Below are 16,465 nucleotides of genomic sequence, written 5' to 3' on the forward strand. Positions count from 1 at the left end.
TACCCAGGAGGACAGCTTGAGGCTCTGTCTCAAAAAAAAAAAAAAAATCACTTAAGCCTAAGAGTTTGAGTTTGCTGTGAGCTATGACAGTACAGTACTCTACAGCAGGTGACATAGTGAGACTCTGTCTCACAATAAATAAATAATAAAATAAAATAAACATATTTGCCTGGTTTCAACAACTTTTCAACCTTATAGGTGAAGATTTTAAGGTTGGATTTTATGTGCTAGGTTTCATTTCTGTGGGATAGATAGAAGCCAAAACATTTGCATATAAAAAATAACTGATGAAACATTAAGAATTAGGAACACAGACTGGGTGTGGTGGCTAATGCCTATAATCCTAGCACTTTGGGAGTTTGAGGTGAGAGGATTGCTTGAGGTCAGGAGTTCAAACTAACTTGAGCAACATAGTGAGACCTCATCCCTACACAAAATGGAAAAGTTGGTCAAATGTGGTGTTATGTACCTGTAGTCCCAATTACTCAGAGGCTGAGGCAAGAGGATGGCTTAAGCCTAGGAGTTTGAGGTTGCAGTGAGCTATGATGAGAGACCACTGCACTCTAGCCAGAGTAACAAGAGACCCTGTCCCCAAAAACAACAATGACAAAGAGGAATTATAATGTTAGCGTCTCTTAAGCATCATTGTCATTAAAAAGCATTCTTTATGAATTTTGTTAGTGGTGTAGGTCTTGACTGGAATTCCTAAATGACCACAAAAGTTTCAGAGGGTTTCAAGAATGTTGACAAAGCAGATTCAACCTTCTGTGTACATCTGTAAGATGTGTAGTGTTTTGAAATAGAGAAAAATAAAGGAAACCACAGAAGTAGAAAGTCATATTTCCATATTGTATTTTTTTACTCTAATTCCCTAACCAGTAGTAATTTGCACAGTCTTTTCATGAAACCCCATAAAAACCAGGCAGGTTTTTATGATCTGCATGATATATACATCTTGGTTCTGTATATCAGTCTGTGTGTGTACACACTGATTTGTTGTCTAAAAGGGGCTTTGTTTGAATACTGTATTAAGGTAAACAACTCAAACTATTGTGCTAGGTACATACATTCATTCTTCATATATCCAAAGGGAGTTGTTACAAGCAACAGCAAAAATTAAAATTATTGAAGAACAATGAAAACATATTACTGTTATCATCTGACTGTAACCATAACTGACTTTTTTCTTTTTCAGAGAATATTTTTAAATAACGTTTTTTTGTGTTAGTATGCATTAAAAACTTACCTAACATATATTTTTTGGTCATTTTTAAAGCCACATAACTCATCAGAATGGTTTGCAAGTGTGTCCATATTTTGTAGGACATGGAATTGGATCTTACTTTCATGGACATCCAGAAATTTGGCATCATGGTAAGAAAGTTAATTGGGAAGCTGTTTCTTGAATAGGATCAGGATATGGCAGTTCTGCTCCTGAAGCTCTTCCTCTAACTTTGAATCCACATTATTGTGTGTGCGTGTGGGGAGAAACAGAGAAATGAGGCTGTTGAGGGAGTGTCTACTCAATTTTAACCAGCACATTACTATGTTACTGGATTAGAGCCCAGCACTTTTTTCAGCCCCAAAATAAGGTTTATTTTGTGTTTTGTCTTCTCCTGAAGGGTTGCATGGCTGGAAGGCACAAGGGGTATTTGTCTAGAAAAAGTTACTAAAAACAAAACAGCACTGCATCAATGTCCCAGCAGCATGCACATATGACTGTTTTCTGTTTTTCTGTTTCTACCCCCTTTTCTAACTGCTGACTGTTGTGGTTAGACTTCATCACATCCTACACAGCGTTGACAGCTGATGTATTTAGCAGCATGTATTCTGTAGTGATTTCTAGATTATGCCCACCTTATGTTCCTTCTCCCAGAAGGAACTGTTTTTCACTGCCTGGGTGTGTACCCTACAATGAGAAGGCAGGCGTGAACCCAAAGGGTAAGACGATTTGGGTTAACAGGAGGTAGCTCTATAGATCACCTTCAGGAGAGGTGCATTCCTGGACAGGGACCAAAGGAAATTTAGTCTTGGGTAGGATTGGTCCATAGAGGAAGTGCTGCCTGAGAACCATCTCTTGGAGGGTCCTTGGAGATCCAGCAGGTCAGAACCCCTTCCTGGCCGAAGAACCTCGCTTGAGGTAGCTCAGAAGAGGTCCAGGTGGGAGTGTAGAAGAGTGTCATCAGCCCTGTCCCCTATACCATGTCAATACCTGGAATTAAATTATTTGAAGCTAAAGACCCTACCTCCTCCAACTTGCACTGAAGGAGGCTGCCCTCCCTTTGCTTCCTTTCCCAAAACTTCTTTCTCTTTGGTGGGGGCAAGGGTCAGGACCCAGCAAGTAGCCCGGGGGGACAGTAGGAGGAAGAGAGGAAGCCAAACATGTGTCTAAAACACTCAGGTCACTCCTGCCAGGCCTTGGCAGACTCTGGGGGTGGGGACTTTTGACTTAGAGCAGGAATAGTACAGAGAGTGAGGCCCAGGAACCCTGTGTTTAAGCCCTGGTTGTTACTCCGGACTCTAGAATCTTCCACCCTTCCTCCTCCCTTAAAAGAAAAGAAAAAAACATAACAAGTTTAAAGGGGCCCCAGATCTCTTGGTTGTGTTTCCCTCAGTCTTCCCCATTTTCTATTCTCACCTCACCCCATGTTTTTTGTTTTGCAGCAAATGACAATGATCTGCTGATGGAGGAGGGCATGGCATTCACTATAGGTAAATGCTGAAGCTCCACTTCCCAGGACCATAGCTGCTGGGCAGAAGCTGTGGTGCTGGCCTAGGCCCGGCAGTCCTGTGAAGGACTAATAAAGCCAATCAGCGTAATGAAATAATTCAGATGCATAGTAAATCTGATTAAATAATATCCTTGAGCCCCATCTTCCTAAATCAGATACTTACCGACACATTTAGGAGAAGGCAGCCATCCAACCACTAATTCTGTTACTAGAATAATGTGATGTTTGGTTTTTTGTTTTGTTTTGTTTTTTCATTAACACCCAGTAACTAGAGGCGATTATGTCCCTTGCTCCTTGTCAGCAAGTGGCGTGTGCTCGGTGGCGGCCCATGTGATTGGTGTCACCACCAAATTCCAATCACCTAGGGCTGCAAAGGCATCGTATTTCTGACTGTGGGATTTAATGGAGAAGCAATTAGAGTGAAATAAGAAAATTGTTATTTGCTGATTAATGAACATTTTGAGCGTGTTTTAAAAATTCAAATATTTTTTTAAAGTGACTGGTATTTATAAGTGGGACTGGTGTTTGGGTGGTTATTATCCACGGGGTCCTAATTAAGTCTTGATTAAAATGCCCTTCTTTCTCTAAAAAATTATGAACTAGGCAACTTCATACATTTTTGAATGCTGTAGCATTTCCTCTTCCTACTGTTTAGTTTGTAGCCTACTATGTAAGCAACATCAATTATCAACCCTTGCAAGATGACAACATGAACCCCGTGGGGGAAGCACTTGAGGGGAGGGAGGGAGAACCTTCTTACTCTTTTTTGATAATCAGCCCAAACAATGTTTGACAAGAATCTGGTGAGGTCACTGCAGTAAATATTTTCTCCTTTACAGAGCCAATCATCACCGAAGGATCCCCAGAATTTAAAGTTCTGGAGGATGCATGGACTGCAATCTCCCTAGACAATCAAAGGTGTGTGCTTTCTGCCCAGTAGCTTTTAAATTGCCTGGGAAAGGACCACTGGGCCGAGGGCGCTGAAGTTCGGACGGGCGGGCGGGCAGGCGCTGGCTGCGTCCTCACCGCTGATGTTTGTTCTAGGTCTGCCCAGTTCGAGCACACTATTCTCATCACGTCGGAGGGCGCGCAGATCCTAACCAAACTACCCTACGAGGCCTAAGGAGCAACCCGAAGGTCACAAAGGGCAGCGTCTTATTTTTCTAAATTGCTGAAATCCAGCTAAAGAACTCTTGGAAGAAATGGGGATGCCAAGTCGCCCGCTAACCTACCTAGCACCTCATAGCGTCCTGGAAAAATGCGGCCGGCTGCGGGGACAACTGGGGACTGAGATCTGGAGCCCTGCCAGGGCCGTGTGGCTGCTGAAAGACGGGTCTCGGCCCGGCTCGGTTTCTCAGCTTAGGAAACGACTCTGGAGGAGAATCGGGATGCCCTCATTTGGGAGACTAGAGATTGCAGAAGAAGCACGCTTTCCTCTTTCCCTTGTCCTGACACTCCCAAATTTAGGGGGAATAAAATCAACCAAACAAAAAAACCTTAAACCCATTGTGTCTGCGCGCCTTCGGTTTCTGACTGAAGGGAGAGGGGGTGGGTGGTTAATTTTGAGTGTCTGAACTTTTTACACGCGTGCACGCGGAGAGTAACCTCGGAATCTCTTAGGTGGGAATTTTAAAAAATCCGTTTCTTCCCTTTCTTGCATTGGCCCTGAGGACGCTTGCAGAGACCAGCACCTGTCCCCACCCAGCCCTTCGGTTTCTTTCTCCCTTCATCGAGATCGTGCAATGAAAAGATCAACTCGCAAACAGAGGCATTGATTACAAACATTTCCTTGGCTGTGGGCCCTGGGTTTAGCCCGAAGGGTTTTAACAGTACAGAAACGCGACTTTCCAGGTCCGCGCAGTTCTTTCCGGAGGTTAAGTTTGAGATCCTCTTCCACCACACACGCAAGCAAGCACGCACGGTCGCCCAGAAATGAAGTGTGTGGAGAGTTAGTGGGCAGTATAGTTCCTAAACCTACCCGTCCCCAACTGGCCCTTTATGAACCCGTAGTGTTTCTTTTCCTTTTCTTTTTTTTAAGAGACAGAGTCTTACTTTGTGCCCTCGGTAGAGTGCTGTAGAGTCACAGCTCACAGCAAGTTCCAGCTCTTGGGCTTAGGTGATTCTCTTGCCTCAGCCTCCCGGAGAGCTGGGCCCACAGGCGCCTGCCCGAACGCCTATTTCTTGTTGCATTTCTGCCGGCACCGGGTTTGAACCCACCACCTTCGGTATTTGGGGCTGACATCCTACTCCCTGAGCCACAGGCGCTGCCCAAACCCATAGGTAGTGTTTCGAGAAACCCAAAAGACTCTAGCCAAGGAAGATACCCGCATATTTGGGGGCAGGGGTCTAGTTGGCTGGGATTGGAGCTGGAGGGTTTAATTAACCCTCTTCAGAAGGAGGATCCAAGGGCTCACACTTTCCCAAGGCCCATGCTTGTCCGGACACCCTCTCTTCCCTTGCCTAGCTCTTCAGTACCTGTTCACACCTGGACTCAAGGGTGAGGAGCGCCTGCACCTTTACCAGCACAGAAGGAAGCCGTCCCCTTCAAGTTACCGTTTTAGGAACTCAAGTACAGTAACAGGGTCCAGATGGTCACTGGTTGTGCTAATTCTTGTTTCTTTTGTAGCAAGTTTTGCAAGTTGCCTTTGAGTAAATAGAGGTTAGGCTCCAGGGAGCACCAAGGAAAGGTGGGCACCTGTAGTTACCAGGACAGGTGGCATTGTCTGAGACCAAGAGCCAGCTTATTTTTGTGTAACTGAGAATGGTGGGTGGGGGAAAAGATGGGAAACTGAGGACAAGGAGTGGGCTTCCAGAGTTAATGAGTTCCAGCTCTGCCCTGAACAGGGGGTTCTCTTGACTGTCCCCCCAGCTCCTCCAGCTCAGCTTCTCTGCATCCAGGATGTAGATTTTTGTATAGAGCTGAGTCTGAGGTTAGTGGGATTGAGAGCTAGAAAAGATGAGGGAGGGGTTGAGGATTCACAAGATTCATAGAAAAACTTTAGATCTGCTTGGAGGTGGCCAAGAAGACACTGGGGATATTGCCCTAGAACAGTCCGGATTTTCTTGAGAGAACTGGGCCCCAGTGGCCTTGAGAAGTTTGCTGGAGAATGACTTCACTTTTTTCCTAAAGCAATTGGATTGCATCCATTAGTGGTGTATTTTATCTGCAATCGGTTTATTCCCAGGTTCCCCAAGGACAGTTTTATTAGGACCACAGGATTTTGCCAACCACTGGGTAACACACTGCTTGTGTAGCAATTATTTTGAGGTGGAGGTATTTATGAGACAGGCTTAAAATCCCACTTATTGAAGTGACCAACCTAAACGTGCGCGCGTGCAGGAGCATCAAACTGCCAACACGCAGCAGCTCCCTAGGTATCAAACTTGAATTAGAACAACTCCCGTTTAACATGCTCTGAAAAAGAAATTAAGAAGTAGATTTCAAATTACCGTGTCCCCACTCGTTGCCACTCTGCCAGCTGAACTGGCCCCAAACCTCACTCAGAGCCCAACGGGATTCTAGCCAACTGTGCCTACAGCTAACGCCACTAGGGCCGCCTGCATCCAGGATCCAAGGTGACCTCCAAGGTGATCCAAGGTGACCAGGTCTAAGGTGACCTCCCAGGAGGTTCTACTCAGAATCCACTAAGAATCTGAGACCCTCAGGACAAATGGAAGAGTTTTGTTTTCTCTCAGAGCTGGGACCCGCAACCAGCTAAGCAAACCGGAATTTCAAAACAGGTGTCGCCTTAGCAGTAGGGGGTGGGAGGGCTTCCCTGCAAGCTCACTGCAGACAGATGAGATCTCACTTGGAGAAGTTAGCTAAGGCCGGGAGGCTCGGCGCCCCTCCCCTGACCTGCTTCTCTGGCCTAAGAAATAAGTCTGTCATGTAGACACTCCCTCCCCACACGCAATTCAATTTTAAATTAAATAAGACTCTGAAATCGTGTCCCCGAGGGGGCGACCGCCGGATTTTTGTTCCCAGGAGCCAGCCAGGACCCCTGCGCGGAGAAAGTCTTAGATCCCCCTTGAGAGGTGGAGAGACAGAGCACCCAAGAGACCGCTGCAAAGTGCACCCGGTCTCTTCCCTTCCCCAACTTGCAATTCTCTTTAATAAACTGTTCTTAGGCCGGCTGTCGGGTTTCCTCCCTCTATGCCCTGAGCTCCGAGAGCCACCAATTCCGCTTTCCCGTATCCCAACACCGACCCCAAGTCCACCGCGGAGATCACTTACGTGGGCAGGGCCCTCAAGGCGCGCACGAGAGACCTGGGGCCCGTGCAGCATCCGAGCAGCTGTGCTGGGCACGCGGCAAGGCACTCCACGCCCCAAAACAGGCACTAGAAAGGAGCAATTAAAACCACAAGTGCGACTCGGAAACCAGGACTGGCCGAGCGGCTCCGTGTTGTGGTGACGGAGTCATTAGCTGGTTGCTGTCACAGAGCCTCACCGTGTGGGGTTCGGCGATTAAGGAAAAAAAATCTTTTAGACGTTGGCAAACCCGTTAATGGTTTGGAGTACCGGGTGTTTTTTTGTTGTTGTTGTTGTTGTTTGGGTTTTTTTTTTTGTTTGTTTTTCCTTTTGCTCCAACCACGCTTCCTGAAATACTTCTGCCCCTAGCATCATGCCCTTAAACCAAAGGAGAGGAATTATGCGGGCGGCAGCAGCTGCTACAGAAGTTAAAAAAGAGAGAAACCCCCTCTACTAGTATCTGTAACGACAGCACCGATGTAATTTGTTTTGAATGTTCATTTTTATTGGTGTTCCCTCTGCCAAAATGTGCTTGATTACAGAGGTTTGTCCTGTGATCATTGCACACTCCAGACAGGGGAAGGTGCAACGACGAAGGTTCAGCTCAGGCCAGATCAAATCCCGGGCTGTTTAACGCTGAAAGGCTGCATGTTGCTATTAGTGTTAAATATATGGCTAATTATGCGTATGAAAATTAAACATCAGTGTTATGCTAATGGGGCGCCTTCAGCTGCGGATTTGAGCACTTGAGACTACCATTTAATCAAATGAATCAGTAACTAATACATCTGCACGTGTGAACTTTCACAAGATCATTTCCCCGTTCCCATCACACCGCTAAATTATGAAAGAAATAATTATCAACACTTTCTAATTACCTAACAAAGTAATTTGGGATTCACCGTGGGCTGGCAGGACGGGGAACCAACATCCCCTAGCAGCCAGGGTGACGTGCCCCACGCTGCGGGGAGAGGGGCGGCTGTGCGGTCGTAGTGGGGGTGGTGGTGGTTGTGCGCTTTTCTATCCCAGATGATAGAAGGCGCCGGGGCAGCTCTTGCTCCCCTCCCCCCGGCGCAGTGGCGCCCACTTTGGTCACTGAAGGTGAGAAAATTATTGGGTGACAACGAGAGATAGGTGTACACGCAGACATACAAGCCTACCACAGGCCTGGTTTTGCTGAAGGTTTCGTATTCCCCAGGGACTCCGAAACCCTAGGTGCTCTTAGCAGACTCCAGGAGGCAAAAAAAAAATCGACCACCTGGAGTCCGCAGACCTAGCAGAATGGAGCTCCCGGGCCTCTGGGCTGCACGCTGCGCCGCGACTTCGGGGCGAGTGAGCCCAGAGCGCCAGGCCCAGAGGGAGCGCAGAGGGGAGGGGGGCGGAGGAAGGTTGGGAGGGAAAGAGGATGTGTGTGTTGGGGGAGGGGGCGGTGCGGCCGCCTTTCCTGGGAGGATAAGCTTCCTGGCTCTCGGAGTGCACTGCTTTAATCAGACCTGTGCAGCCTCGAGCTGGAGTGGCCAGCTGGGCCTGGAGAAATGCGAGCGGGCCCCAGGGAGCGGCGGCGGCGGCGGCGGCGTGAGTTCGCCCGGAGGGCCCCAAACCCCGACCCCAGGGATGTGGCACCGCGGACCCGGGCCAGGGAGGCGAGAACAGGAGGCGCTGCGCTAGGCACTAGGCTCTCTGGAGGACCGCAGTCTGCTAGCCTCCTCGGGCGCACCCCAGTGCGGGACTCCGGGCTCTGGAGGCCGCGGTCAGGCTCCTGAGTCGCTCCCGCTCCGCTCCCGACTGGATGGCGGCGACAAGAAGCGGCCCCGGGTCCCTCGCGTTGGAGGCGGGCGAAGGGTGGGGACAGTAGAGGAGAGGGCGGCGGCACCGCTGGTTGGTTTCTGGGGAGGAAAACGCGCGAGGGAGGGGGGAAGCCAAAGAGCCGCGGGCCGCCCAGGTCCCGGCTCCGACGCCGCGGCCCATTGTGCGCCCCGCCCGGCGCGCTCTGTTGCAGAGGAGCCCCAGCCCGGACGTGCGCTCGCTTCTCTCCCGAGGCCCGGCCGCCTCGACCGCTCTAGTCCAGCGGAGCTCGAGCGCCTCGGACCAATCCCCAGTGATTATGCAAGACAGCGGACCAATCAGCTCCGCCAGCTCATGAATATTTATGACCTTGGCTGAGTCAAAGCTTTGAACCGAGTTTGGGGAGCTCGGCAGCATCATGCTTAGACTTTTCAAAGAGACAAACTCCATTTTCTTATGAATGGAAAGTGAAAACCCCTGTTCCGCTTAAATTGGGTTCCTTCCTGTCCTGAGAAACATAGAGACCCCCAAAAGGGAAGCAGAGGAGACAAAGTCCCATACCCAGACCCCGCGAGAAGAGATGACCATGACCACCATGCCAGAAAGTCTCAACAGCCCCGTGTCGGGCAAGGCGGTGTTTATGGAGTTTGGGCCGCCCAACCAGCAAATGTCTCCTTCTCCCATGTCCCACGGGCACTACTCCATGCACTGTTTACACTCGGCGGGCCATTCGCAGCCCGACGGCGCCTACAGCTCAGCTTCGTCCTTCTCCCGACCGCTGGGCTACCCCTACGTCAACTCGGTCAGCAGCCACGCGTCCAGCCCCTACATCAGTTCGGTGCAGTCCTACCCGGGCAGCGCCAGCCTCGCCCAGAGCCGCCTGGAGGACCCAGGTACGTGCGCCTGCTAGGGAGAGGGAGAGGAGGTACACGGGAGAGAGAGAAAGAAGAGAACGGGAAAGAGAGAAGGAGAGGAGAGGGGGAGACAGAGGTGGGGGGGGGTAGGGAGGACGCGGGAGCACTAGAGGTTTCGAATGTCAGTCTACGGATCCTTGTCATAAAAAAAGAAAATTTTAAAGAATCCACTCAATTTACAACTCTCCAGTAAAGGATAAATCCGAGAGCGTTTCCTAGCACTGGCTGGGCCTTTGGGCGGCTTGGTGCGTAAAGCACACAATGCCCCGCTGGAAAACAGAAACCCACATGTGCAAGTATTAGTCTCGGTAATTATTTATTGCGTAGCGCTATAAACAATGTATGCAATTAAGGGTAATTAAACCTCAACTGCCGCCTGCAAAATAGCAAACTTTCTCTGCAAAGGCAGGAGCAGCGCTCCTGGGAACAGCCCTATCCCGCCTGCAGCAACCCAGGACAAGCCCTCAGACTTTAGGGAACCTTTCCATACCTTTCAGAGTTTCTTGAATGTTCTCTTCCCAGCCCTGCCCCAGTCACCCCTCGGTAGCCACTTGGTCTTGGCTGTCGGTACTAAAGGCGGCCCCTCACATTAACAACGGTTCCCGCTTCTGCTGTCCCTTCAGGGGCAGACTCGGAGAAGAGCACGGTGGTGGAAGGCGGTGAAGTGCGCTTCAACGGCAAGGGGAAAAAGATCCGCAAACCCAGGACGATTTATTCCAGTTTGCAGTTGCAGGCTTTGAATCGGAGGTTCCAGCAAACTCAGTACCTAGCTCTGCCCGAGAGGGCGGAGCTCGCGGCCTCCTTGGGACTCACGCAGACGCAGGTATCTCGCAGCTGCCACTTCGCTGCGCCAAGCAAGCTTCCCGCGGCCGGCCTGAGCCAGGGGTTTCATTTCTTGCTCGCTGGGCCTCAGGGTCGGGGTGTCACTGTGTGTGTGTGTGTGTTCACCTCTGGCGCTGAGCGTCTCAGCTTTCTCCCTCATTCTATTTCCCTAGCTCTGTCACTGCTCTTTGTACCCCGAGCTGCCTGCCGCTGGCCCTCAGCCCCTGGACAATCTGATTAGGGCGCAGGAAGGATTTCCCCAGACGTTTTGTTTGGGAACTCTGAGGTCACACGTGCCTGAACAACTGGAACAATAGACTCGGGCTTAATCCCTCCTTTGCCTTTAAAGTGTGTGACTAATCATTCTGGGCTTGGGTTCGCGCCTCTGTCCCCCTCCTCCTCCTCCACCTCCTTCTCACCCGGCAGGGGGGTGGGGGCGAACCCTTTCCTCCGCCTTCTCACCTCTCAAGTCCCAGATCCTTGAGGAGAAACGGGACCTTTCTTCCCGGATTTCTCTAAAACTCTGGAGAGCCCAAGGGCGTTCTGACCGCGCGGCCAGCGCAGGTTTCCAACGTCAGGTTCGGGATTTGGAGCAGATCCGGGGAAATCAAACAGACCCTAGGGAAAGATTGTTTGAGGCCAAGGAAAAGTTCAACAACAGCTAGCGGTCCCTTTAGTTAATCACCAACTCACTCATGGGCAGAAAAGACAGCTCAAAGAGAAGGTGGGTCGCTTTGCAAATAAATTTCCTCGACTTTTTCCCAGGTTTTCGATTCTTTTATTTATTGGAATTACTGGCTCGGTGTTGTGCTAGATCTGCGTCTTCCGCAGATGGTAGCCATGGTCAGACTGAACCCCTGGCAGGCTAAGGCCTGGATCCCCGGCACATCCCTCACCACCACCACTCCCCCATGGCTCTCCGAGAGCTGCACCTCTAGGCCGGCGGCAGCGGTCTGGCCTTTGAGCCTTTGGCACTTATTGGAGGGCGGTCTCCACCTCCAGCAGGGAGCTGCCAGCTTATTCAGGGCAGTGGGAGAGCTCCCTATCTCTACTGTCCTTCAGTCCCCTCTTTCCTCCCCAAGACCAAGGTAGGCCCAGTGGTCCCAGCCCGAGTCACATTGTTGTCCGCTCTTGCAGGTCAAGATCTGGTTCCAAAACAAGCGCTCCAAGTTCAAGAAGCTGATGAAGCAGGGAGGGGCGGCTCTGGAGGGTAGTGCGCTGGCCAACGGCCGAGCCCTTTCTGCTGGCTCCCCACCGGTGCCGCCAGGCTGGAACCCTAACTCCTCATCCGGGAAGGGCTCAGGCGGAAGCGCAGGGTCCTACATTCCCAGCTACACGTCTTGGTACCCTTCGGCGCACCAAGAAGCCATGCAGCAACCCCAACTCATGTGAGGTTGCCCGCCAGCCTCTTTCCAGTCTCCCCCCCCCCCTCGCCCGGGCCCCTCCCGCCTCCAGGTCAGTCTACCCAGTCGGCGCGCTCTGGGCCCGGAAAAGAAGGGCTCAGAGGGAGGGAAGAAGAAGCAAAGTGAAGGCAGGACACCCTCCGCCTCCTTCGATCCCTGCGAGGTCCGGCCCAGCGACTTCCCAGCGCTCAGGCTCCAGCCGGAACCCGGGTTTGGGCCGAGCGGTGACAACGGAGAGTGGCCTCGGAGGGCAGGCACAGCCACCCCGAGACTAAGCAGCAAGACTAACCCACTCGACCGGACCCGCCGACCCTCAGCTTTGTGGGACTATCAGGAAAAACAAAACAAAACACCAACAATGTAGAAAAAGCAAAAGCTCTTTTCTGTCCTGTCAGTCTCTTGTCTTTTTTTGCTCTGTGTGCTGACGAAGTCAAGGTCCTCCTTCTTCCGCTGTCTTCATTCTGCGCCCTCTGCAAAAAGTTATCAGGTCCGAGCCGCACGGGTCCTGCTGGACGCCCGTCTCCGGATCCTGGGGTGTTTTGCCTGACCATCTGTGTAGCTTGTTTGGGAATTGGGGGACATTGGAGGGAGGGGGTTTTATTTATTGAGGAATGGACTTCACCTGAGGCTGAGTGGTGGCCAATTCGAGGTTCTGTGGGGCACAGTTTACTTTAAACGCACTCGGAAAAACGAATGGGGAGGACGTGGTGATTTTTTAATTTATACCGTAAGTTTTGTACTTCGCTGGTATGGAGAGTTTGGAGCCGGATGATTTGCATTTTTCACATGTTCTGTATTGTTTTTAAAAGTTTTAAAAAGATAAATGAAGCCAGCACAATTTTCTCATCTCTGGAGGAACTCTTGGTTGCTTTGCCAGATCAAGAAGGAAAACCCTAATTTCTTCCTTGACTAAAAAGAGAGAAGGGACTGATGAGCAGCGGAGAGAGAAACGAACGGGCAGGCGTCAGTGAACAAGCACCCTAATTCTAGTGGGCTTTAAAGTAAGACAAAAGCAGTTTTACAAAAATTTCTAGAGGCTCACAGAATAATGCCAGTCACCACACTGAACACACAGTCTTCAGTGCAGGATCTAATCACTGTACATATTCTTATTATTATTGTTCTGTAAACATGTTGCACAAGCTTAGCCTTTTCCCGTTCTGTCGTGTGTGGCTGTAAAACCTCATGCTTTGTGAAAAGAGAATCTTGACATTTACTTGTGAAATTTGGAAAATGTGATCAATTGAAATCAACCGTGTTTGTGTTCTCTATGTCAAAGTTTAGTTTTATATTGAGAATGTTAACTTATTGCTTTGTATCTTGGGAAAAAGAACTTTGTAAATAAGTTATAAAGTTTCTCTGAGACAGTAAAATTATGATTTAGAGAAAGAGCTGCTGTCTCATGTGCACTGTGTGAGAGGGTGCGAGGGGGCCAGGCCGGACTTCCCCCTCTGGAGACAGGTAGCGCAGAGCCTCCAGTTATGCGAACAGAGTGGAGGCACCCAGCGTCCTCGACACCAGCATATCATCTGAGGCCTGTGGGGAGCCCCACTGGATCTGTTTTTGCCTTGCTCCCTCCACCCCTAAGGTATCTGAACTCTGCCTGAGTTGAAGGGGTGGGGAGAGAGTGCCTGATGAGGGTCCCAGGTAACGGGGCTCAGGAACAGGTGTGGCAGGGCAGAGCTTGAGAGCCTACGAACCAAAAGGACTGGAAAGACAGGCTGAGAAGAGGTAAAGGCGGAGTTCAAAGTCAGCTGGCTTGAAGGATGTTAGTCCTTCCCACACCCAGCCACCTCTCTGGAGGCCATGAAACAGAAATACTGCTCTGTCACTAGCTCCAACCCGAATTTCTTGCCTCCCAGCTTTCACCTACCGGGAAGCGCAAGATTCTGTCGCTGAAAAGATGCTGCCAGCTGCCAAGCTTGGCCTGGAAGGATAAGTCTGCAAGGCTACCCCCAATCAATCAGTGCATTCCAGGGGACAGGGCCCAGCCCCAGGGAGCCACCCAGGCCCCATCTACAGGGAGAAAGGCCCTGTCTAATGACCTAGGGCTTTTCTCTGTGTCTACAAAGAGGTTCAATGGGGGAGGCATCTGACCAGAGTCAAGTGCATCACCCTACTCCATCCCAGTCCCAGAGTCCCGAGGCCAGGCTGTTATGGGGAAGCCTCCAATGAAGCGGTCAGGTCAGTTCCCTCCAAGGGACTAGAACCAAATTGGCGCCCTTTTTCATGGCCCTGCACTCCATCACAACCCCAACCCAACTCCTGACCCAGCAACCGAGCAGAGGCAACTCCGGAAAGCTGCAGGCCCAGACTGGCTGTTTTGCAGGACTTCTGCTTTCCCGGTATCAGCGTTCCGACGCTTCTGCCCGTGGGGGCTGGCCCTCCACCTTTGGGGGGGCCTTTTCAGGCGCTCAGTGGGGAGCAGAGCCTGGAAGGCAGTGATCTGTGTTGTGACAAGCACCCATTTTTCAATTGGTGCTGGTGAAAGATCAGATGTGCCGGCTCTTCCGACGCCCTTTGGGAAGGGGAGGAGGAAGTGGCGGGGCTGGGTGTGTGTGTGTGTGGGGGGGGGGACGGCGTTGCGGAGGAAACAAGCGGGGTAGTGGAAGATAAACTGGGGGCTCAAGGCTCCTTCTGGGCCTGGGATTGGGACTTTTCCTCTCCCAATGGCTCCCTGAACCATGAGTACTAATGGGGGAGATCAAATCTCAGAGACCAGGGTGTGGGCAGTCTGACCCGCTTCAAAACTGAAAGAGGGAACACATTTTTCAGTCTGGACTCCAGCGGCGTCGGGGCAGCGGTCTTCCCAGATTTGGATTCCCCTGGGAGATAGGACTTTGCTTGTGGAGAGAATTCCAGTCCCCCAGACAACAGCGAGGGCCCAATGCCTCAAGCCACAAGCAAAATCTGTTTGGTCAAGCAGATTTTAATACTTTCAGATATTAGCTTATACTAATTTAATAATCTCTTGCTAACAGTTCAAATAGAGAAATTATTAGTTTTAGCTCAACGAAGGCGGTCTTTAGTTAGGCTCTATTATAATTATAAGCGGTTGTACTTTTAAAAAGTGTTAATCTCAATATAGGCCTAATTAATGCTGCCTTGTTACTGACAAGTAGTTCATCAAATATCTGATTCAAAGATTTTCATAATGAGTATATTAATTAAACTATGAATAATCTAAAGGTGGTTATATTTAAACAATACCTCATTATAATGATTAAATACTGATTTTGAATATTATGTCTTAACAATTGTCACTTAGAAAACACAACCTTTCCTTATGTATGAGTCTGTAATGGCAAAATGCAATTTTGGGATTTTTTCCCTTGTTCAAAAAATGTGAACCTCATTTTAAAACACTTCTGAAATAGGTTACACACAGCTTAATGATTATCAAAATGACTCTTTTCTGCAAAAAAAGACCCCAAAGTGCGCGTACAGCTGCAAACCCAAGAGGGTCAGCATCATTTCACTGTATTCTCTTCTTGATTACAAGCCGGGCCCATCAAACACAACATAATTACAGTAATTTCAGGTTTATTTATTCTAATGCAGTTTCCCCATCTCTCTGGTAATTATGAGCAATTTTTTCGCCCAGGGAATCTTTTTGCATTAACAAAAGAGATAACGCACTGAAAGCCAAATTTGCTGTGCATTGAGAAAAGGGAAAAAAAAAAAATCAAATAGGTGCTAGCTGCCATCTCTGCAATTCTCTGGTACCGGAGCCGGCAAATTGCTTGCAGGTGTATGGAGCAAGCTTGTCAATGGCCGGGCCTCCAAATTAGCAAATGCACAGCGGCAAAGTAATGAAGACAGACTTAGCAAAATTGCCAAACAACAGATACCCCTTTAATATCTTCTCTCACACACACTAGCTCTAAAAGAGGGTGGGAGTAGGGGGGGGGTGGGGACAGAGACAGCAGTCCCCAGCCCCCTCCTCACTGGTCTTGGCTTTTCTAAGCCTGCAAAGGCCTGTAGCCCTATGAGTCTAACTGTGTAAGAACTCAGATCCTGAATGTAGGCAATATTAAAACATATAATACTGGAGACCTATTTAGAGTTCACAATTCTTTCTCACTGATTATTTTCTTTTGTTTTTATTTATTTCTTCTGAAAATCTGAACCTGGATTGGGTTGGATGTCTCTTCGGTCTTCCTAATTCTGTACTAGTTTTTAGAGTCACATAAAGTTTTGAAATCTACCCCCTGACTATATTCACAGAACCATGAATTTATTGTTAGAGACATCTTGATACAAGAACTAACTGAATCTCTCCCCTCGAAGAACTTGTCAATTTCCATCACCCAAGGAAAGGTAGGTATGGGCACTTGATGTAGGATCTGAGAGATTAGATTAAGAAAAATTGGGAGAAAACAAGCTTCCTGGCTTTAAGTCTTTACCTGATATCCATCTCTTTCTGTATCTTTTATAAACTGATTTCAAAATTTTCTGGTTTTTCTCAATCCACCGCCTGAGTTAAACACCCTTGAAATTATAGGCTAAAGCAAACTTTTCTGCTCTTCATCCCAGATGGCCATAGGAACCTCCATCAAA

The 16,465-nt window shown here is 49.4% G+C and overlaps 2 protein-coding genes across 2 annotated transcripts in view; both read left to right on the forward strand.

Moving 5' to 3' along the window:
- METAP1D (methionyl aminopeptidase type 1D, mitochondrial) overlaps window positions 1-4,221 on the forward strand; it is an 85,669-nt gene extending 81,448 nt beyond the window's left edge. Inside the window, exons 7-10 of the mRNA XM_003800872.3 lie at window positions 1,277-1,374; window positions 2,665-2,712; window positions 3,572-3,650; window positions 3,777-4,221. Coding sequence (XP_003800920.1) covers window positions 1,277-1,374; window positions 2,665-2,712; window positions 3,572-3,650; window positions 3,777-3,855 — 304 coding nt within the window. The 3' untranslated portion in view covers window positions 3,856-4,221. The remainder of the gene's footprint in view (window positions 1-1,276; window positions 1,375-2,664; window positions 2,713-3,571; window positions 3,651-3,776) is intronic.
- Window positions 4,222-8,439: 4,218 nt separating this feature from the next.
- DLX1 (distal-less homeobox 1) lies at window positions 8,440-11,911 on the forward strand. The gene is made up of 4 exons (XM_012812079.1): window positions 8,440-8,560; window positions 9,280-9,659; window positions 10,304-10,503; window positions 11,640-11,911. The coding sequence occupies exons 1-4, from the start codon at window positions 8,517-8,519 to the stop codon at window positions 11,892-11,894; spliced, it is 879 nt and encodes a 292-aa protein (XP_012667533.1). The 5' UTR covers window positions 8,440-8,516; the 3' UTR covers window positions 11,895-11,911.
- Window positions 11,912-16,465: the final 4,554 nt, after the last annotated feature.

This window comes from Otolemur garnettii, unplaced genomic scaffold, assembly GCF_000181295.1.
Source record: "Otolemur garnettii isolate 467f Iridium unplaced genomic scaffold, OtoGar3 scaffold00187, whole genome shotgun sequence".
Taxonomy (NCBI): domain Eukaryota; kingdom Metazoa; phylum Chordata; class Mammalia; order Primates; family Galagidae; genus Otolemur; species Otolemur garnettii.

Excerpts from the sequence above, each read along its gene's own strand:
- DLX1 (XM_012812079.1), top strand. The coding sequence starts at position 8,517 with ATGCGAGCGGGCCCCAGGGAGCGGCGGCGGCGGCGGCGGCGTGA. Across the intron at positions 8,561-9,279 it reads CGGCGGCGGCGGCGGCGTGA|AAACATAGAGACCCCCAAAA; the intron begins GTTCGCCCGGAG and ends TCCTGTCCTGAG. Across the intron at positions 9,660-10,303 it reads GAGCCGCCTGGAGGACCCAG|GGGCAGACTCGGAGAAGAGC; the intron begins GTACGTGCGCCT and ends CTGTCCCTTCAG.